General features: G+C 41.5%; 2 protein-coding genes across 8 annotated transcripts; one reads left to right on the top strand and one right to left on the bottom strand.

Annotated features, from left to right (window-relative positions):
* The first annotated feature begins 1,249 nt into the window (after positions 1–1,249).
* Positions 1,250–11,551, top strand: nup54 (nucleoporin 54). 4 transcript variants are annotated; one of them, XM_004549701.6, is made up of 15 exons: positions 1,250–1,397; positions 1,780–1,887; positions 3,727–3,810; positions 3,954–3,989; positions 4,495–4,575; positions 5,342–5,506; positions 5,823–6,040; positions 6,127–6,314; positions 6,411–6,607; positions 7,211–7,265; positions 7,864–7,957; positions 9,214–9,321; positions 9,587–9,706; positions 10,388–10,498; positions 10,971–11,551. In XM_004549701.6, exons 1-15 carry the CDS (start codon positions 1,355–1,357, stop codon positions 11,097–11,099), a joined length of 1,737 nt encoding a protein of 578 aa, XP_004549758.1. In that variant the 5' UTR covers positions 1,250–1,354; the 3' UTR covers positions 11,100–11,551. The 4 variants fall into 4 exon arrangements, with proteins under 4 accessions (XP_004549758.1, XP_004549759.1, XP_012774189.1 ...); XM_004549702.6 differs by lacking the exon at positions 3,954–3,989; XM_012918735.5 differs by lacking the exon at positions 1,780–1,887 and having other exon boundaries at positions 1,256–1,397.
* Positions 11,552–14,693: 3,142 nt separating this feature from the next.
* On the bottom strand, positions 14,694–20,871 carry LOC101465539 (serine/threonine-protein phosphatase with EF-hands 2). 4 transcript variants are annotated; one of them, XM_023155210.3, is made up of 18 exons: positions 20,649–20,871; positions 20,218–20,288; positions 20,112–20,129; positions 19,765–19,892; positions 19,228–19,282; positions 18,873–19,048; positions 18,671–18,785; positions 18,025–18,071; positions 17,767–17,933; positions 17,550–17,586; positions 17,071–17,220; positions 16,609–16,959; positions 16,345–16,530; positions 16,125–16,267; positions 15,811–15,917; positions 15,535–15,698; positions 15,344–15,431; positions 14,694–15,137 (listed from the first exon to the last, which is right to left on the bottom strand). In XM_023155210.3, exons 2-18 carry the CDS (start codon positions 20,267–20,269, stop codon positions 14,953–14,955), a joined length of 2,169 nt encoding a protein of 722 aa, XP_023010978.2. In that variant the 5' UTR covers positions 20,270–20,288; positions 20,649–20,871; the 3' UTR covers positions 14,694–14,952. The 4 variants fall into 4 exon arrangements, with proteins under 4 accessions (XP_023010978.2, XP_076742728.1, XP_076742729.1 ...); XM_076886613.1 differs by having other exon boundaries at positions 19,765–19,989; positions 20,112–20,288; positions 20,649–20,870; XM_076886614.1 differs by lacking the exon at positions 20,649–20,871 and having other exon boundaries at positions 19,981–20,129; positions 20,218–20,291.
* Positions 20,872–22,489: the final 1,618 nt, after the last annotated feature.

Genomic DNA, 22,489 nt, shown 5'->3' with positions numbered 1-22,489 from the left:
CCATGTGGGCTGGTCTAAATTTTTCAGAAACTGTTGATCTACTGGGATTTTTCCAACACAAGTATTTTTAGGGTTTACAGAAAAAGGTCTAAAAAATATCCAGTGAGCTGTAAAGGTCAGAGGAGAATGCCCAGACAGCTTTTAGGAGAAGATTATCTCTGAACCCATAACACATCAAACCTTAATGCAGATCTGCAGCAGAAGACCACACCGATGCCACCCCTTCACACAGGCTCACCAAAATTGGACAATAGAAGGTTGGAAAATGTTTGCCAGTCTCAGTTTCTGCTGAAACATTTGAATGGTGCTGTTGTAAACATCCTGACTTGTATCAGCTGGGCAGGCTGTTGGTGGTGCTGGTGTAGTGTTGCAGGGCATATCTTCTTGGTACATTTCGGCACCTCTTAATACCGATTGAGCATTGTTTAAACATGACAGGCTACCTGAGTATTGCTGCTGACCATGTCCATCCCTTCTAACAGTGTACAGAAACAGTGGCAGAGAAAAGGACACTAAAGAAACTGCTGGACATTATGAACAATGCTGGGCATCCTCTGCACACGGCCATTAACAACCAGAAGAGTCTGTTCAGTGACAGGTTGCTTCTCCCCAAGACAAGAACTAACAGACTTAAAAACTCCTTTGTCCCACACGCCATCAAACTGTTTAACTCCTCTCTGGAGGGGAGAGGGAGGGGAGACAGGAGGACAAAGGAGGGGGGAACAACTAAGCTGTAGTGCCTCTTCACCTCACTGTACAATACCTTGTGCAATACTTTTTGTAAATAGTCAACAGTGCAATAGACCTCAATACTTGAAATGTGCAATTCACTTGTATTTTTATTTTTATTCCTATTTATTCTATTTATCCCCTTCGTATATTTTATTTATATTTGTCTCTGTATTTATATGTGTGTGTATGTGTGTGTGTGTGTGTGTGTGTGTATATATATATATATATATAATATTCTGTAACTGTAACTTCTGTCAGTGATGTGCTTTTTGGAAATCGAATTTCCCAGAGGAACCCACCCGAGGGATTAATAAAGTTCTATCTTATCTTAAAACCCCTTCATACCCCCCTCTTGATTGCAATCTATTTACCAATATAATCAAATATATTGCACATAGAAAACACACGGAAACATCTCACTTTTTGGCACAACACCGGTCATGTTCCTTTCCACAAATATTTTTCATAAAAGTAACCTACTGTTTTTGTACCGGCGGCTGTTCAATTATTATTTTGGGACAGCAGGTGGCGGTAGTGCACCACCCAGTTGGACCAGAGTCAGACGAAGAAGCAGCAGCAGCAGAAGACGAAGAAGAAGGTGTCCGTGGTGACAGCACTCAACATGGCGTTCAATTTTGGCGGTGCCACGAGCAACCCAGCAGCAAGTATGGACATTTTTAGTTAATTATGAAATACTTGTAAGAGCTGGTGATGTGTCACATATTTCGTGTCGAAGCTAAAGCTGTGTTAATGCTTGTACATGAGTAATACATAGAAATGGTCGGCTAATGGTTCACCCTCAGTTGTTACGGTGGGTTCGTCTACCGGCTAACGACAGACATCACGTGAAAACAGAGAGCGCTTTTACACTTGAGTCAGTGCAACTAATGAATTGCAGTCGGATTTGTGTTCGCGTGTTTCGGTGCTAAACTGGGCTCCAGTGAGACCTAGCTCTTGTGGCTAACTGTTTTGGATGCCCGTGTGGAAGCTAATACAAGCTTACCCAGTACTTACAGCGCTCTCTCGTTGTTTGTTTGTTTCTAAAAGGCACGTCCGGGTTTTCATTCGGTTCATTTGGAGCCAAAACTACGCCATCGACAACATTTGGCTTCGGCACCCCAGCCACCACAACCACAGCCTCATCCGGATTCGGTAGTAAGTCCAAAGCTTAGACCCAGATTCACTCCTTACGGGGTTTATCCTGTACATGGGGCATTATCATCACGTAACCGCCACCAATGTGATCAAACCCTTCTTCTCGGAGCATAACTGAGCCCACTAGGTTCCCTCAGTCTAGGGCTCAAAGCTTCTGGGTGTTTTTGTTTTGTTTTGTTAGTAAGTTTGTTTTAAATTGAGCATTTCTTCACCTCTTGATGCACTTTCAACATATCTACCAGTTGGTTTCTTGGGTTTAAATCCTTAACATGGGCAATTTGGATGACGGGGCTCAACCAACTAACTAAGCACTCACTATATGGTGCACCTCACAGATACAGATAGCTGCTAATCAGTCCTAAATAACAAACTAATTAAATACTCAAATGTCACTCATAAACCTGAACTGCTTGGATGGGTAGTATCACACAACAAGCCATATTGTTTGTCAAAAAGTGCTCTAATAGGGTGATATGGTACTATAAGGTCATTAAGATAAGATGGGGCCTGATTATTTAAGACCTTGTATGTGAGGAGCAGGATTTTGAATTCAATTCCGGATTTACCAGGAAGCCAATACAGGAGAAATCTGCTCTCTCTTTCTAGTCCCTGTCAGCACTCTTGCTGCAGCATTTTGGATTAGCTGAAGGCTTTTCAGCAAGTTTTACGGACATCCTGATAATAATGAATTGCAGTACTCCAGCCTGGAAGTAATAAATGCATGAACTAGTTTTTCAGCTTCACTCTGAGACAGGATACTTCTAAATGCTCAAAAAGGCACCAACGCTATAAACATTGTCAGGGTGTCCAGTTCGTGATGAGCTTGATAAAGACCACCACCTGAAAGGTATTGGTCGTTAAGCAAGCATTCCTGGAGCTTCCCCAAGAGGTCTGGTTATTTGGATGGTCTTTAGTCATATAGGCCTAGAGACCGGTTGGCAACCATTCAGCAACCAAATGTGCATTTTCTCACTGTTTAGCGAGTAGTTGTTGGCTGTTGTTGCTGTGAAATTGGTGTCAAAAAAAAAGAATGCAGTGCTGCATTGAAGAGCCTCCTTGTGATTGCTAGCAGATTAGTGGTTGCCTAGTTTGCATGGAAGATACACCAGCTGCTCTCCATGCACTAGTAAAACTGTGAAAAGTGTGACACAAACTGTAAACTGAGAGTGTTCACCTTCAGAGTAAAAGTTGTATGTTTTGAAATATATTGGTTGGAATACTGAAGCATAATTTGTAATTTGATGGCTACAGAACTCCGTTTCTGGTTTGTCGCACTTTTTCCAAATTTCACTACGACTCCGCAAGTAGTTGGTGTTTGCAGACAAGTCATCATCTTCCATAAGATGCAATCATAAAGGAGGCTTTTGATGCAGCATTTTCAACCGATTTCACTCAGTGACAGCCAGCTGTCTTTTGTAACCAATCGCCAACCAGGGAATGTGTTGTTTTTTTTTTGTTTTTTTTCCCTTGCAACCAGTGGTTGCCACTTAGTTGCCAGCTAGCCTCAAAGCCTGTGTGACTGCTGTATAACTAGGACCTTACTAGTATTCAGCACAGATAGTTGCATACAGTCCAAAACTGTCTGTACTAGGCTGTTAATGTGGTTTTCATAGCTAAAGTTGAGCATTTTATCATGGGAATGTGGGATTCACTCACATCTGGGAACTGCAATTGTGGGGACTTAAGTAAACGGTCCCTTTGTAAAAGAAAATTCCTTCAGGGGTTGCTACATAGAAGATAAAGACCTTCTTCTTGTGCTTGCTGTTAACGTTTTGTTTTACTAACTAATGCAAAATAAAGCCAATAATGTATTATTTTTGTGTGCTTTGCCTCCATTAGCTCTAACAGCCCCTGGTTTTGGGGCAGCCACCACCACCACTGCTGCACCAGCCACAGGCTTTAGCTTTGGCTCCACCAACACTGGTAAGACGCTCATTGTTCAGACTTTTCTTTTAAGACACTTGAAGACTGTTTTTACAATAAATGAGCCTGTGCTAAATCTGGCGTTGTGTCATTTAATTCCATGTCATTCTCTCTTTCTCGCTGCCTGCCTGCTTTGGCTGCAGGATTTGGGGGGCTGGGAGCTGGAAACACCACGGCTGGTGGGTTTAGTTTTGGGGGGTTCGGTTTAAATGCAAACCCGGCAGCAGTCAGCTTTAATGTGGGGTGCTTTGGTACAGCAACCACCACTGGCACAATTTTCAATTTTGGTAATAGCCTGGCTAGCACAGGTAGATGACCTTTGTGAATCAGTACACTCTGTCTGTAAACTTACATTTCTATCCATTGTTTGATATCTGTGTGGATCAAGGATCGTTTTCTCCTCACCTGGTGATTCATTTCATGAACACAATGCATCGCTGTGATTGCATGAAGAGATAAAATGTTGAATTTTTAGTCATTTCATTTGATTGCTGTCAAGAGTCACTACACTTTCACCTTTGTGTAGAGGTAAATCGCTATATTGTAGTGAAATTCTCATTCTCCTCTTATTAATCGTAGCAGTTGTGATTTCATTCTGTCATTCTCTCACCTGTTTTGTTTTTTGTTTTGCTTTTGGGGGGGTTTGTCACCTCATTGAGCACATTTCTTTTCTCTTCTTCTTAGGCGCATTCGGTGGCTTCGGAACAACGACGACAACTGTTGCTGCACCAGGGGCAACATTTAGCTTTGCTCCCCCCGCAACAGGTTAGTTATAGAGCTGGTTTGAACCCCCACTCTGCTTTATTACAGTTAACATTTCTGTGCAAGCCAGGAAAGGTACATGAAGATAATGCTAGGTTTTTGAAGAACATCTTGCATTTCTGGCCAAATTGCAATGCACTGGAAGAGAAAAAAATGGGCTTTAATTCATTTCACATTTATTGATATAATGCAACTAAAGACCCTACCATAATAGAGATAAAACCCCAATAATCTAAGAGCAAGCACTTGGCGACAGTGAGAAGGAAAAAAAAATTAACAGCACAAATTTTCAGGCAAAAGCAGGGCCAGCCATCTGAGCCTAGGTGGTAAACATCACCTAGGCTACTTTTGTGCTTATTTTTGACTCGTGCTGTGTCGCTCTACGTAATGCTTGTTTCAGTGGATTCAAACTTCAAAGTAGGAAGTGTGTCATGAGTGGCAGTAGCTCACTGGAAAAGGATAGAAAATTTCATTCATTTACTTACACCTAAAAACGCTGCCACACTGCAGATAACAATGAAATGTTCACAATTTTATTTATTTAGATTGTTACCACAAATTTATTTGGAACTATTGTATCACTTTTAAGGCTTCCGTTGTAAAATAACAAATGCTAAAACTGCCAAAAGTCCTTTTATTTTCTGCGGTGTCTCTCCAGCAAAGCTGGAAGCATATTTCCCAAACATTGTTTTCTAAACTGGTTTTTCATGAGCACTCGTACTTCCTCAATCATACTTCCTCCCTGTGTTTGCACGTTGTTTTGTTTTAGGAAGCCTGTTTGGTAACATGCAGAACAAAGGGTTTGGATTCCCGACTGGGCTTAGCACAGGGACTGCTGCAGGAACATCGGGATTTGGAACTGGAACTGGACTAGGAGCAACTAGCCTGGGTGGCTTTGGAGGCTTTAATATCCAGCAGACTCAGCAGCAGCAAGGTAAGAACCTCAATTTCCCTGCAAATAGGGGAAAAATACAAATAAAATGGATATCTGTTGAACAGAGTTAAAGCCAACCACAGCTATTCAGACTGATATTCTGTTAGAAACAAATCTTTTACAAAGTTCAAAACTGGTGCCAATACCTTGTTGTTATAATTATGCAACTTTGGGTATCATGAAATTGGAGACATTTCACTAAATTCCACATGATTTTCTGGCATCTTTCTTTTCTAGTAAAATGTTTTTTTGAATACATTTGAAGAATAAGATAAAATGAGCTGTGAAATGTTTTACCTCTGGTTCCCGTGGCCAGGAGGCTTGTTCGGTCAGCAGGCGGGTCAGAATCAGTCCACCCAGCTTTACCAGCAGGTCACCGCTCTGTCAGCTCCCACCTTGTTAGGAGATGAGCGTGACTCCATACTTGCCAAATGGAACCAGCTGCAGGCATACTGGGGCACAGGGAAGGGCTACTACAGCAACAACAACCCACCTGTGGAGTTCAATCAGGAGAACCCATTCTGCAGGTTCAAGGTAAAGACAGAAAGCTCAGCACAGTGTGTTTGGTTTGTTTTGCTTTGAATTTTACATTGTAGTCATGTGTATCTTGTGGTTCCTAGGCGGTGGGGTACAGCTGCATCCCGATGAGTAAGGATGAAGATGGTTTAGTAGTCTTGATTCTTAATAAAAAAGAAGCTGATGTGAGAGCTCAGCAGCAGCAACTGGTCGAGTCCCTCCACAAGATCCTAGGAAGCAACCAGACCCTCACTGTCAATGTAGAGGGTGTCAAAGCCCTGTCGAATGACCAGTAAGTCATAAATATGTGATTATTTTTCTTTTTTTGTTTTTGTTGTAGTAGTAGTAGATCATGTAGAAACACTCTTGTATCTCCTGTCCTTTTTAGAACAGAGGTGATCATTTATTTGGTTGAGCGCTCTCCCAACGGCACCTCCAAGCGAATCCCAGCGAGTACCCTCTTCAACTACCTGGAGCAGGCTAACATAAAGGTCCAGCTCACTCAGATTGGAGTGGTCATGTCAGTGACGCGCACAGAGCTGTCCCCAGCACAGCTCAAACAGCTGCTGCAAAATGCTCCTGCAGGTAAATGTGCTTTGGTGTGTTCTTTTCTTGTGTACAGTGGTCCCTCGTTTATCGCGGGAGTTACGTTCCAAAAATAACCTGCAATAGGTGAAATCCGTGAAGTAGCCAACTTTATTTTTCACAATTATTATAGATGTTTTAAGGCTGTAAAAAGTTTAAACCTTCGTAGAAGAATACGTCCAGTATTATAGAATGAAACCAAAGGCACCCGCGGTTGCCTTTGACGGTGCAAAACGTTTCGTCGACGTTGTTGTTTGTTGGGGAGGAAACTTACAAACATACAGCACAGCACTTCAGAGTCACACTGCTAGCAATCGAAGATTTATGTAAATATGAAAAGCTGAATGCGCTCTGTACTGTACAGGGGAGATGGCACGATATTGATTGACAATGCTCTGCAGCCAATCAGGACGCAGAATATAAAGTGCTGTTTAAAAAAAAAAAAAAAAAAAAAACATGCAAAATTGCACACACAAAAAATCCGCAAAACAGCGAGGCCATGAAAGGTGAAACACGTTATAGCGAGAGACCACTGTAATAGAAGAAAGTGTCATTCAAGTTGGTTGTTTTGAATAGTTGCCAATAATGTTTCTTCCTGAACAGGAGTGGATCCTATTATCTGGGAACAGGCCAAGGTGGACAACCCCGATCCAGAGAAGTGAGTTGGTTGTGTTGTTATAAGTTTTTATTATAATTAACGCAAAGTTACCCGAGTTTATAAAAAGCAAGACATCTGGCTAAATAATACAATTTTATTTAACTTAGTTGAAACAATATGGAAAATGACAGATAAACATGAATCGACTCCAAGTGTTCATCAGTCTATAACAAACAGTCTGAATTATTTATCTGTTATGATAAATAATTCAAAGCCTAGTCTACTACATGACCCATAGAGGGCGCTAAAGCATAAGCATAAAGTCTGGGCTGACGATAAGATAACTGTTCTATATTGCAAACCATTGAGGGACCAGCAAACACTAATAAACAGCAAGTAAGCAAGCAACATACAAGAATAGAAATAGCACACTAGCATAAACATCCATGACCCCTTTTCACACATTTTTAATAAATTAGTTCATATTAGGAGAAATGTTTTTCTGAAAGCCTGAGTAGGAAAAGCCGAGGCACCAATTCCCCAGATTTGATCTAGTTCCGATAATAAATAGTTTCTAAAGGTTTTTTTGTGAGTTGTTACCGTTAACTACAAGTTCAACAAAAATTCAATAAAAGCTGCTGCTTCATTTTGTGTCCAGGTTGATCCCAGTGCCCATGGTAGGATTTAAGGAGCTGCTCCGCAGGCTGCAGATCCAGGAGCAGATGACTAAACAGCACCAGACCAGAGTGGATGTGAGTGTAGTAGTCACTGTTCCTGCTGTTTGTGGTTTTAATTTTCCAGATTTTTTTTCTTCTTTTTCTTAAAGGATTCAACATGGGTGCAGTGCATGTAAGCACAGGTGTTAGTAATGACATGAAGGTTCAGCTTTAATGTGATTAGAAACACCCGTGTTTACCTGCTATTTCAGGTAGAAATGTTCTGTTAACAACAAAATCAGTTTGGAAGCAAGTATATTTATATTGTAACACTTTGTTACGCTGATCCCAGCACGAGACGCACACAGTTCTCAGTTGCACTTTCAGGGGACGTTTATTTAAATACTGTCCAGATCGCTCAGTTCTGCTTTGGATCTCTCTCCTGCTCAGCCCAGCTCTGCTCCACTGTGCACTCTGTCTGCACTGCTATCCCCAGGCCCCAGCAGCTACTGCAATGGGAGAAAGTGTGATTAGTATGGTGAAAATCAGCTGTGTCGGCCAGCCTCCCTTGGCACGGTCTGCTGATCATTGCTCCACCCCTCCCTGCAGCTGAGCCACAAACCACACCCCACCACACACATATGTATATCATAGGACATTTCAAACTAAACTAGAACATGAGACCTGGTAGCTGTGTGGGTTCTCATCTGCTTTTTTCTACTTTTTAATATTGTCACTTGAGTCCAGTTCTAAGGCTGTTGGTCTTGAACTGTGTGTGTTTCAGCATAATGTTATAAATGTCAAAGTTCTCGTCACTCTGTTAAACGCTGCTTCAAAATGAGTCACAGTATCTGTTGTAGCGAGTGGACCTTTAAGTTGTATAGAGGTATTAGCCACACTGCTTTAATCAGGAAGAGGAAAGAGCAACAGAAACACCTGGATCTTTTTAACCTAAATTTCCTGGCAAAGGCGGTTAGTCAAAGTCACGGCCAAGCACAGGAGAGACGGCTACATAACTCTAAAGAAGTATTACATTTAAGCTACCTTGTGATTTACAGTCAGCTCTAATATCTGTGCAGATTGAGCATCCTTGCCAGATCAGGTTTGGCATTTTTCTCTGTTGTCCATGGCCCCTGCATTCAAATAATAAATTAATTTTGCTCCAGGTGAAACTTTTTCCAAGTCTTTTTGCATTCGGGCATGAAATTTTGGATGTGTGAAGACCTCTAATATCAAACATATGCTTGTTATCAGTTTTAAAAAAGCATAAAGTACTTGCAATCAAAGGAATTCTGGAAATGTCACAAAGGTTCATCCTCACTGTTTTCAACCATGCATGTGTGGACTTGCAGATTATCTCCAATGACATCAGTGAACTGCAAAAGAACCAAGCAACCACAGTGGCAAAGATCGCCCAGTACAAGAGGAAGTTGATGGATCTATCTCACCGAGTGCTGCAGGTTGCTGTCTCACTTTTTTTTTTTTTTTTTTAAATAAGCCATTCAGACATCCCTACATCTCTGTTAAACTTAGAGTAACTGTAGGAGCTCAAAATTCACTGTTTACATAAATAAAAATGTGTGGGAATTGAAAAGTAGAACTGTGTTTTGCATGAAATAAACTGTCATATCTGAATGACATCAGTCTAGAGCTTTCCCTTCACTACTTTATAAGTTTTCTTTTTCCCTTCCATATTTATCTCTCCTCCTTTGTTTCCCTTGGAAGGTGTTGATCAAACAGGAGATCCAGCGAAAAAGTGGCTACGCTATCCAAGTGGACGAGGAGCACCTCAGAGTGCAGCTGGATACCATTCAGTCTGAACTCAATGCCCCCACACAGTTCAAGGCAAGTGTGTTGAAACTGTGGCTGCACAGTGCTATGTTCTTTCAAACAATTAGAGTCGCTATGAAATATTTTTGTAATCAGGTATTCTATCAATTCTCCATTGACTAATTGAGTAATCGCATAAATACGTTTGCCTTAATGAGGAAATAGAAATTATTCAAAAAGGGGGGGGGATGGGCACCATCAGCAGGGAAATAACCTGGTGCCTGTCCATGAAGAGCTCTCAAAGAATCTTAAATTGCACTCTGAAATAAACTGGAAGCCAGTGTAGCTGCATCAAGATTGGAGTCGCATGTGAAAACTTGGAGGATTTCGTCAGAAGCCTGGCAACAGCATTTTGAACAATTTGCAACCGTTCTAGGGAGGTTTTGCTAAGACGTGTGTGTGTATAGTGCATTGCTGTATTCCAATCGTGACGAAACAAAAGCATGAATAATCATTTCGAGTTTGGGACATGACACAATGGAGCTTCGTTTGTTAGCTTAGTTTCTCTTAGCTGAGTGCTACAAAGAAACAATGCGAAGACTTTTCATTGAAGATATTTTTGTAATAGTTTTTCGAGTTACTTGATGAATCATTGCAGCCCTAAAATGAATGAACAGTTCGTACAGTTCTTAGCAGCTATTAGACGTCAAACGTGTGTTTGTTTTTTACAGTATTTGTTCTGTCTTTGTCTTACAGGGTCGGTTAAATGAATTAATGTCCCAAATCCGGATGCAGAACCACTTTGGAGCTGTGAGATCAGAAGAGCGCTACAGTGTGGACGCAGACCTCCTCAGAGAAATCAGACAGGTGAGTCGGAACTTTAGCACCTCTGACCTGCAGTTGTTGTGCAGGCATTCACAACATGTGTTCAGTGATTTCTGAAAGTCGGCCCAGGACTTAAAAAACACTAAGAAGGAGAACATTAAAGTAACATTTGAGTCTTCCGATACTAAGTTGCAAAAAGCTGAAAGATTATCATGATGTTAACATCCAGTCAGGGTTCTCACCCAGCTTCCTTCACGCGGGTAATCTCTGAGGTGCTGACAGTGAACGACAGAAGTAATCACTCTTGCACAGGTGCATTTTCCTTATTGCAAATAAGTGTAACATTGTAAAAACATTAGCTTCAAGGTCGGTCTCAGAGCTTCTGTGTTGTTTACTGGTGGCTCTAATCTGAGGAAGACTGCTCTAAACTTGTGGATGAAGGCGGAGACAGCTGAATGTTTAAGTTGTCTTCTCCCGGTAACTGAAACACTGTCTCCTTTTCTCTCTCTTTCAGCACTTAAAACAACAGCAGGAAGGTTTAAGTCATTTGATCAGTGTTATCAAAGATGACTTGGAAGACATCAAACTTATAGAGCACGGGCTGAGCGACAGCGGACACATGAGAGGAGGCATCCTCAGCTGAGTCTGCCCCACCAACCCGCACATGCTCAGACACACAATCCTCCCAAAAAAATGGTGCATCAGCCATTTAATTTAGAGGTAATCTGCACTGTAGTTCCCTGATAACCCCAGTGATATCTGAACCTGTCTGCTCAGATGATCATTTTGACTAGAATGTGCCTTTAAGTCCCCACATGGACAGGTTTATCATTTGCCCCACTTTCTGTACCAGGTAAACACTGACTGGTTAATCTGTGCTTTCTCAACTGACACAGCCCTAATGGAAAAGACTCAACAAAGTCTAATAATAGCTGGGATCCCTTATGTCAAATCAGATTATAATTATAAGACTACAAATGTGACTGGCATGTAAACAAGTTGTGTATGTCACCAGTGAAGACATTGTAAATACATGTTTGTTTTTCTTTTTTATCCTCCTAGAATGTTAATAAATTTCATTTGTTGAAAAAAGCACAGTGACCTTGCATCTCTTGCACACATACTTTAAACAATGGCTAATTTCCCCAATAATCTATTCCTGTGTGGGAAAATGTATTCCTGTAAGTCCACCTATTTTGTGATCTGAGCATTTTCATTGTTTTGGTGCAAATATAGAAACACCCGACAGTCCTTCTTTAGCTCTTCAGGCCAGCCCTTTCCAACATCTCATCAAAGCAGGGCTTGAGTTGATAGGATTTATGTCTCGGATTCACATCCCGGTGGAGATGAAAGACTGATTGGCAGTTGAACTTATTAGGCAGCTTTCATGCAGATTACATCCCCTCATCTAACTTCTACTTCAGTACCTGGCAAAGAGCTAAACATCTGAATTCTCCAGATCCGGCAGCCTTTGCCTCCTTACTTTCGTCTTATTGTAAATATTTAATACCCATTATTTGTTATTATCTGTTCATCTGCCTGTAAATATTTGGGGGAAAAGTCCACATAGACTACGTTGCCAAAACGATGTGAGCTACCTACACATTACACATAACAGCCACAGGAGCTTTTTATGATATCCCATTCTAAATGGAGTTCCCCACCATTGCAGCTATGAAAACCATTCCCATTCTTCTGGGAATTCTTTTTGCAAGATTTTCACCCAGAAGAACATTTGAGGCCGGACACTGAGGGCTTGGATTGCAGTCTCCATTCTACTTTCTCCCAAAGGTGTTAAGTGGGGTTGAAGTCAAAGATCTATGTGGACAAGTCAAATTCTTTCATATCTAATTTTTTTTTTTTTTTTGTGTGTCCTGTTTGGATCTTTAGCCATCAGAATTGTTGTCTTAAGGCCAAGAAAGATGCCAAGCGGATTTATTTTACCAAGTGGATCATCATGGCCTTGCCATATTGGTCCATTTGATTGACCTTTATTATAATTGTGAATTTATTTTATTTTCAGTTGCTACAAACGGGACAGACATGACTGGGGGATAGGACAGGGAGAAAGAATGAAAGAAAGAGAGGGAGAGAAAGAAAACCAAAGGGGAGAAGAGACGGTGAGAAGGGGGGGAAGAAAGAAAAAAAAAAAACACCTGGGTCACCTGTATGGAGAAAAAAAACAGAAGAGAAAGCAAACAACAAAGAGCAACATATTAAAAAAAAAACAGCACCATCACAATAAACTAGCTAGCAGTAGATATCAGTAGATACTAAATAATAAACGATATTGTGCAGCACGCAAGATAGACAGCGCACAATGTGCTTTGAGGCAGCAGCCAAGAAAGCTGTAGTCCGCGTCTGTGAATACCTGTGTGTACACCTGTGTGCATACCTGTGTGGATCAGCATGCTTGCATTCCAAAGGTTCCTTCATGTAATGATCTGTTAGAGGGTGTGGGGGGGCCACAGCCCCGTCCTCCAGGGCATGAAGCAGGTATGGAGGAGATCAAGACTCCAGACATCCAGAGGCCCCCAGAACACAAGAGACCAAGGAAGACCAACAGAGGGGCAGCCGCGCCACTGTCCCAGTAAGAGCTGAGGAGAGTCCCAGATGAGGGGTCACTCAGCAGCCGCGGAGCAGAAGCCAGGGGGGGTTGCAGTGACGCGCCCGTGAGCTCCGCCGGCAGCCAGCTGTGCCAGAGTGACCGAGCCCCAGGCCGAGAGGCCGGGGGCACCCCACCTCCGAAGTGGCCCGAGCGAGCCCCAGGCTCCAGGCCCCGATAAGCGGCCGCCAAGGAGTGAGCAGGTGTGTACCCGGACGCCCATCCCCAGACACAAAGAACCACCAACACACCGATACCTGAGGGAGTCCGCCACTGGCAGGGGAAGTGGTGGTGGGTGGAGATAGGCCTCCAAACCTTGGAGGGCCTGAGATGTCCCCAGAGAGGTGGCGTCTGATACCCAACCTGACATATAGACACAGACATACAGGCACACACAGACACAAACATCCATTCCCCCCCTCATGCCCTCATATGCACTTACTCCACACTCACCCAACGTGGAGACAGACATAGAGAGGCGCTGTACACACGATCACACTCCCCAAGCATACTCTACAAACCGGGTCTAGGTACCCTTGCCCCTGGAGGGGGGAACTGCACCCAGACCCAGGTGGTGTTACCCTTTTCCCTGCGGTGGGGAGAGGCAGACCGCCCCGACTCCGTAGCAGCAGGGAGGCCCCACACCCCAGACCGCAGTCGGACGGCCAACTCCTCCTAGCCCCCCCACACCAGCAGGCCGCAGAGAATTTCATATCTAATTTATCAAACCAGGCCTTTATGGACCTTATTTTGTGCACTGAAGCATAGTCATACCCAAGTCATTCCATGGCTAAGCAGCTGCGAGCTAGTCTTACACTCCAAGAAGTAGCATACAGCTTTTATACTGATGTTAATCCAAGAGGAGATTTGAAATTGTGCAGTTATTGAGTCCATAGAGTGATGGTAGCATTTACACTTGTAGCAATGAGACTGAATTCAGGTGTTTGTTTGTTTTTAAAGATTAAGAGGTGCAATTAAGCAGCTTTCATGCAGGTTACATCCCCACATCTAACTTCTACTTTAGTAACCTGGCAAAGAGCCTGCGTCTGTATGGTGTATCACAGCTATTATCACTAACAGAAACTGAGGTCAAGAAAATCATGACACAAGCTGTGAGCTGCATCTGCAGTATGCCCTCCTACATCCACTCATGCAGCTCACTATGGAACCACGAAAGACATCATACTGTATCTATTTTCCATTAACACTTTATAATACAGACTAAAGGCATAATTCCCCAATGATTAAATGGTGTTTCAGTGTATTTTATTTGAAATTGCAATTAAAATGTATTTACCTACAAATACTTAAATGTATGTACACTAGAAAAAGGGAGTAATAACTAATGTTTTTATTAGTAACAAACAATTATATTGTACAGTACATTGTGAAGTACATTTAATTATGGGGAAATTGTTTTTTTTAATCAGCTGGTAGTAAAATACATTGAAATTAAACTTAACTACAGGGGAGTCACGCCCTTATTCACCAGCTGTATTAAAAAGTGTTACCATTTTTCCCTCTCCTGTAGTCTCGAGGAACTGTGAATAAACTACGATGTGTATCTGTAACAGTATCTGCTCCAAAGATGTTAATAGTGCACTGAGTACAAATAGACAAGCCAGTATTGCACCTGTTTGATGTTTTTATTCACCAACTAAACAGGTGAACTTTCAGTTAGATAAAAACTTTAAAAATACATAGAAAGTTTTTTAAAAAGTGGTGAAAAAGATCTACGTTGCAATGGAAAAATAATCTTTTTAGTTCATGATGTAAAATACTACTAGTACCCCCAACTATTAAACTTTTCATGATTGTGCATCAAGGTAAAACGTAAACACAGCCCTTCCAGCATTTCAGCTGGTGCAGCTCCAGCTCCCGGTCCATCCTCTCAGGAATGTGCAGAGAGGTCCACCAGACGGAAAGCCTCCATGAACTCATTAATATCGATGCTTCCGTCCTTGTTAAAATCGATGCTCTGGGCCAGGTTTGCAATGACATCATCACTGATCTCTGTCTTGAGATGAGAGCTCAGGAGTTTCCAGGTTTGGCGAAATTCCTCGTAAGAGATCAAACCTTTAGGGGGATGTGGAGCGAGAGGAAAATTCACAAACCTGTGCTATATTGTGTTGGTGACCTTGGAGGTGATCTCAGAAGGTCTTTCACCCATTCACAGAAATAACAGAGCATATAATAAAAAAAAAACAGTCAAGCTGAGTAGTAGGACATGGGTCCAACACTGCTTATAAACACTAAAACTGAGAGTTTGGTTGTTAACTAACCTGAGTGATCTGTGTCTATGATCCGAAAGATAGTTTCCAGGTTGGAGTGGTTTTTGTACATCGTCTCCAGTAGGCTGGTATCTGATATCTGTCAGGACAAGATGCATGTTTTGTATTTTGGGGTGCCATACATTTTTCATGGTTTTACAGCTCTGAGCAGAAGGGAAGTAAGTTAAGAACAAATGAGTCACCTCTAGTTTGGGCTCAGTGATGGAGAGCTCCTTCATCCACTCCTGGTAGTCCACCATACCATTCTTGGTGCTGCTTACAAGCTGTGGGCGCAGCACTCTCCAAGGCAAACCCAGCTTCAGCACGCTCTCTGTGGCACTTGCCCAGTGACTTGGAGAGATTATCCCTACGAAAAGATGGGAAGAATGACGAGCCCTCACACTCTCATATGCTGCCGTTATGTGTTTTATGTTCTGAAAATTCTGAATGCTATTTAGTGTAAAGCAGTTACAGCTAACCTGTGTTGTTAGGATCAAACTCTCGGAAGGCACTGATGAGATCTGACTTGTGTACGAACAGCTGTCGCCTCAGAGCTTGTAGAGCTGATCTCTCCGTCCAGCCAACACTGCCGAAAAGCCAAGAAGGAAAAGAAAATCCTCAGGGATTTCATATTTATTAAAACAATGTGTACAGCCATCTTCAGCAAAGGTTTTCACTTGATTTTCCACTTTTCTTCCAACTCAAAAGAACTTTTTGTCAGAAAATCTCATGAAAAACTCTTTGAATTGTTAATGTTAAAATAATGCTTGACTATTTCTCTGTGCTCCTTTACCTTTGTCTCAGTGTGAGCTCTCTGCAAGTCCTGCTGGCCTGATACTGAACAAAGTGAGGGACCAGATCAGCTCCCATTCTTATATAGGCTCCTCTATTGCTGCCCACCTCGTAGTAATTTGAAGCCGAAAAAATTGTTAGTACCTGGATACAAGAGAAGAGATGATGGGAAAAATAAAGGTTTCTTCTGTCACTCAGAAACCTGTGCTTTATGTGCTCACCCTGCGGTTGTGGCAGAACTCATAGCCATCCTGTTTGCATTCATGGGAGCGGATGAGGAGCTGCAGGTTGTGTCTTCCGAGAACCTCCTCCGTGACATCTGGGCCCCAGTAGCAGCCTCCCCCTCTCACTTCATTGGGAATGCAGCCATTTTGGGGCATAGGATCACTCCACAACAGGTCTACCATCTGGACAGAGGGTATCAATGAACTGTATGAGCACTCTGAAGAATTGGTCTATGTTTGACGATCCTCACTACCACTTACTTGTTCCCACTCGTGCTCGTAGGTCTCTGTTCCTTCTTCACACTCTGGGTCTGAGTCAGAGTCTGGCTTCTTCCTTTCTCCATACGACTGGTCAAACCCAGCCAACCTACGTCTTTTCTTCAGCTCGTCATCCACGGACCAGTTCATGTGCTGATGGCTGGTGTGGAGGTTATGCAGTGAACGTCGTGGGAGGCCTTGAGGTGGGGTTGAGCTGTGGTGAGTCAGAGATCGCACCCGACGTCGAAAGTCCACTGGAACGCCGGCGTCTCCGTTCCTTCTGTTCGTTGTCTGGCTGTTGCTGCCGTTCACGGCTAGCTTAGTCATCTTTGGAGGTCTGAGGGTTGACGCATACTGTGCATGTTGAAAAAACAAAACACAGATGAAGTATGCAGACATTTCTGTTTTCTTAGAACAAAATTCAAATTAAAACACAACGAACTGAAAGTGAAAGGTCGTTCTTACTTTGTGTCTGTCCACTCTGGCTATTACGTTCAGGTCTGTTGTGTCAGAGATCCCTCCATGCGCAATCAGCACCTTGTGATCAATCACAGTAGCCAGAGGTAGCCAGCTGAAGATCTTTTGGAGAAGCTTAAGGATCTTCTTGCCGTGCACCTGCAGATCAAGTCATCTTTATCATACCTTGTATATAGTCACGGTCATTATTATCATAATCCATCCTCTTCTGCAGGGCTAACACAAACATAGATATAGACAAATATTCACTCCTAAGGTAATTTTTTTCTGGCAGTAACTTTTTTTACAGATGTAAAAACAGTAAAATTCAATGCATGTTTAAAAAAATACTTGAAAATTCTTTCTTTTTAATATTGTACATTCTAATGTATTTTTATGCATTTAGGTTTTTTTAATATTATTTGTTTATTTGTTTACTGTTTGGGTGTCAAACTGAATGCTAATATTAAAGTAAGTTTAAGCCTTACCCTATATTTTCCCAAAACTTCTTTAGTAAAGCCATATCTGGGAAAACACACAATGAATGACAAAATTAGTAAACACATCACATGTTGGATCGATATAAAAATGATTTCTTTAAGCTAGACTATGACTGCATTCTGACTGAAGATGTAAAACAAAACAACAGAAAGAAAAAATGAGAGCGAGATTGAGAGAAGGAAGAGTTCTGAAGACTGGCTTTACCTTAGGTTAACAATGTGGTCCTCATGGTTCCCTCTGTTTAAATGAACATCATTGGGGTAGACTAGCAGGAACCCAAACAGGATGAGCAGAATCTCCAAGGAGTTTTTGCCACGATCCACAAAGTCCCCATTGAACACATATGGTTTCTCAGTAGATGGCAAACCATTCTGGACAGTTTTAAGAGGAAAGTTTGATCAAATTGAACATCTAGGAGTGGCAAGCCTGTTTGAAATGTGTGGATTGTGTAGCCTAGCCTACTTTATAGAATATCAATAGCAGATCTTCTAGCTGCCCATGGAGGTCTCCTGGAAAAGAAAACAGAAAACCTGTTTATTTCATCATATGACTGCTGTGACTACAGTAGACTGAAACTGACAAAAATGATCAAATAAATCATGTGGTAATGATCATATCAACAAAAACAATACAAACTATAAATATGAGGTTTAATTATTTATAAAGCGTTACATAAATCAATATATCTGTAGGTGTTTGCCACCATAATAATTTATCCATCAAATAATTTCACAATTTGTCTTACTTTCCCATTTTATTTTATTTTGTTACACATTTTCTTATATTTCTTCCCAGGGCATATTTATTTGTTTAATTTGTTGCAGAAAGTCACGTCACATTTATTTTTTGTTTCATTGTGCAAAAAAAGACAATACCGGTAACAACAAAGCAAATAGGTAAGTAATTAATTAAATAAAAAATAAAATAACATGGAAAAATAAATGGAACTGAAAAGTAAAACCAATAATAACAAATAATACTTAGTATGTATTATTCTTGATTTTGATTTTGACGGTTTCAGTCCTCCATAGCTGGGTGCATGCTCAAATAGTAGGAAATAAAAAAGGCACAGTTTGGGGATCAAATCTAGGAAAGGCCTGTTGTGTACCACATATTGTAATCTCCTTGGTGTGACAGGAGGAAAGATGACTGATGTTTGGAAGAATTCTTAGAAGTCTCCAAGTCTCCCCAAGAATCTGCAGAACATATCGTGCATGGAGCTGCTACTGGGGGAAAGAAATCATGTATGAATAATCCGAGTGTGGAAGAATAAGGCAAAAAAAGACTATATCTGCCTCCACTGTACCTACTTGCTTGTGCTTAAAAGCCTCGACAAGCTTTGACACTCCGCAGAACGTCATGGGGAAGGTCAAGTGGGGCCCCGTGTAGCTGTCTGGTACATCTATGCTCTTGTAGCAAAAATATCTTTCCCATTCTACATCACGGCAGATTTCGTTCTCACGAAAGATGTGAGAAATTAGATTTCCTTCATTAGAGACAGAGGAGAAAAGAAACGGACGTGGATCAGTGCAGTGAGGAAAAGCTACTTTCGTGCTTCTCAGCAGGGAGCAGGCTGGGTGAGCTCGGATTAGCTCACTGCCTGTAATCTAATGAAACCTATAATACCGCGAATGAAACTGTGTGTGATAAGAGTCACTGTCTTACTTTCACTGCTGGCTGGGGTGAAGTGGTCCATCAAGAAGCCAAAAAAACTGTACAGCTGCAGGAAGTGAAAAAAGTAACCATAAAAATGACAGTTTGTGAAATCATACAACTAGTCCGGTAAAACTGTGCTTAAGCAGAGTGGACACCGGACCCCTTGTCAGTGCAGGTATCATAGTTAGCTGATACTGATGTCATGTTTTCAGATGTCTGTTATTCATATATCAAAGTATAGGACACATTAAAATTATGACCTATGGCTAAAAGAAAAGTGAAAATAAAAATAGCATGGCAGACAATTAGTGTCTGTATTAAATTCAATAGTAGAAAGCGATGTGATGACCTGTCTTATAGTTAAAGCAAATATGTCAGCTTCATAGTGATGCTATCCAAAACGGGCAATACATCCACTAGCTGTGCAGGTATTCCAGTCTCTACCAGAAAATTGCATGACCAACATTATAAAACACCGGAAGATGGCTAAAAATTACTTTCATAATGCATATATGACACCGACTTACATTAATTGCGTGAGCTCACCTTGATCTGATCTTGCTGTCCTGCATATTCAATAGACTGGAAGATGTTCCACGTGCACCTGCGTCTGATCTCCAGCCGGGCAACATACTGCCGATACCAGCGCTGAATCAACAGAGCCGCTCTGATTGCTGAAGATTTGGAGAGAAACAACAAAGCACTCATCTTCCATTACCAGTACTTTTACACTCTTAGTCAGATCCAGGTTGAAACACTTACCAGTGGCAGCTTTACCGCATGCATAAAAGTGGGGTTACATTTACAAAAGTTAAACTTACTGAGAATTTTTCCAGAGAATAGTTTGAACTATACACTATGAAAGGTACAGCTGATGAAGTAAATAAACTTACCTGGGACTGAGAGGCTCACTAAAATGGGAGAAGACACTGAGTTGTAGTTTTACAATTTCAAAAAAGCATTTCTTTAAAGAAGAAAAAAATTGGAAAGTAGCTGCACCTCTGTCACATTTCTTCTGCTGTACTTCTGATTTTCTCAGGCCACAGCCCATGACCTCTTTGCTGTTGTCACTGTCAGAAACAAAGACAAAGATACTTTCACGCAGAAGTCTGAAATTTCTGAGCTTGTGTTTTGCAACCTGGGAATAGTGCAATAATAGATCTCTAGATACAAAATAACATGCTATACTTATTTTTACAGTTTAACTGACACTTGATTTATGAAATGTTCCCAATAAATCCAAAATAGCATTCACAACACAAGTAACGTAAATGTAAATAACTTGGAAAAACAAATTATTCCTTAAAATGACTGAATTCATGATGTTAACCATTAACAGAATAAGAACCTTGGCATTTAATATTAATATAAAAATGAAGAATATACAGCAAAATCCAAACAAAAGCCCACACTGAACATTAATAACTTACCTGGCCACGTCCCCTTCCGTTCATTACCTCCTCTCTTACACCTTGTAAAAAGTAAAAGGAAAAAAGTATAGGTTATAACTTTATGACTATTTTGTTTCCCTTGTGTAGCAGCATGGGAAACCGCACGTCCTCTCTCCACAGCTACAGCACCCCAGTCATCACAACAACACACCAGCAAGTGTCTCAGACAGGCTCCTGCGATTGCTTAAACAAAACAAGATGCAAGTGGATTAGGATTAAACCTTACTACAGCTGGCATCTGCGCTGAATAAACAGATGACAGCTCTAATAAAGGGCAGCAAGTGTTTTGAAAGGAGGCTTAGCTGCAGTAAATACAGATTTATTCATGAATGAAGTTACAAGTACAGCACAGCATGTACTCTAATTTGCTCTCTTTCTGTTCCTTCAGTAAGTTTTTGCTCACACCTCAGTGTTTCCAGGCCTCTCACCCTGAAAGAAAACGTTTTTTAATCTTTAGTTTTGTAACACTATTAATGTCTCTCAGGTGCTTCATAGTATGACTGGCAGCAAGACTATTGGATTGCATAACATTGTTGCACCTTTATTAAGTGCCACCTGCAATGCACTTCACATGTTGTTGCGTTTCGATACAGTTTACTGTACTAATATTTGTCTTTATTAAAATGCTACCACTGAAGTTTCCCCGTCTTGCTGTGTTAAATGCTGCCACACCTCCCGTGCCCTGTTAAGCACCAATGAAAATTGTTCATTGAACTCAGCTTGTTTTCAGCGTCCTCAAGAAAGTCGTCTGTGATGTCTGCTTCTAAACGTTTGTCCGTGTATAAAGTCTCTGTGTGATCCCAGCCAGCAGCACCTGTTGGTGCTGTGACTTTCTACGACGAGGAAGTGGTGGGAGACGTCTGCTACTCAAGGACTCTCATTCATACATAGCTGCAAGCTGTCTAAAGCTGGAGAATCCCACAGTGACACACACACGCCCACCATCAGTGCGCTGGACTTATTACTCACACTTTGGGGAAATGGTTGACTAAATGGTTGAAGGCTAAAACAAGGGCAACTACAGAGCACACTAGTCCGCGAACACACGGAAAAATCCATTACTGAGAGATGTTACAAAGAAGAACAAAAAGGGGGTGACACACCAGGCACGAGACTGGATGCGCCGCCATGTGGCAATACACTGCGTTACAACAGCAACTGTTACAACACCCACACTCAGAGCAACAAGCACACAAAAGAGAGAAAGCAAAGGGGGAGAGAGAGAAATGGCAGAGACCCACAGGAGGACTGGAGCTCCATGACTATTCACCACCCAAAAACCAAAAATGGCTATGTCCATCTTTTATATACAGTCTTCTACACCCCAAAAAACTGCGCGTGTCGTGTAAAATCACTTTTCTCTGTCTTTTGGCTTCCTTCTCATTAATTCGCCTCTTGATGTCTCAAAAGTGTCCTGTGACCATTTGATGAGTCTGATCTCCATGCCAGATACCACTGGATTAAAATCATTCAAGTAAGCTGAATGTAAAAACTAGCATACAAAAATGCTTCTCGTGTATTTTCAGTCTGAAGTTGTTCATATTACAGATTTTCTTTAAAAAAAAAAAAAGCACTACATCAGACTTCATCTGCACAGAAAGTACTTGTTTGCACATGTTTATATTTAATTACTGGTTTGGGGTTTCCAAAGGGTTGGATGACATTAACAGATTTATATAGAATAGCATTACATAACTATGTTTTGTGTGTGTGCATGCGTGTGTGTTTGTGTGTGTGTGTGTTTTTGCATGTGGTAACAATATACAAATTAAAGCATTCCAGCCCTGAGAGGCTGATTCATGGAAAATTTAAGACCTGAG

Source organism: Maylandia zebra, linkage group LG7, assembly GCF_041146795.1.
Source record: "Maylandia zebra isolate NMK-2024a linkage group LG7, Mzebra_GT3a, whole genome shotgun sequence".
Lineage (NCBI taxonomy): Eukaryota > Metazoa > Chordata > Actinopteri > Cichliformes > Cichlidae > Maylandia > Maylandia zebra.
The sequence above is the reverse complement of the archived record's forward strand: the minus strand, read 5'-3'. Positions and strand labels throughout refer to the sequence as shown.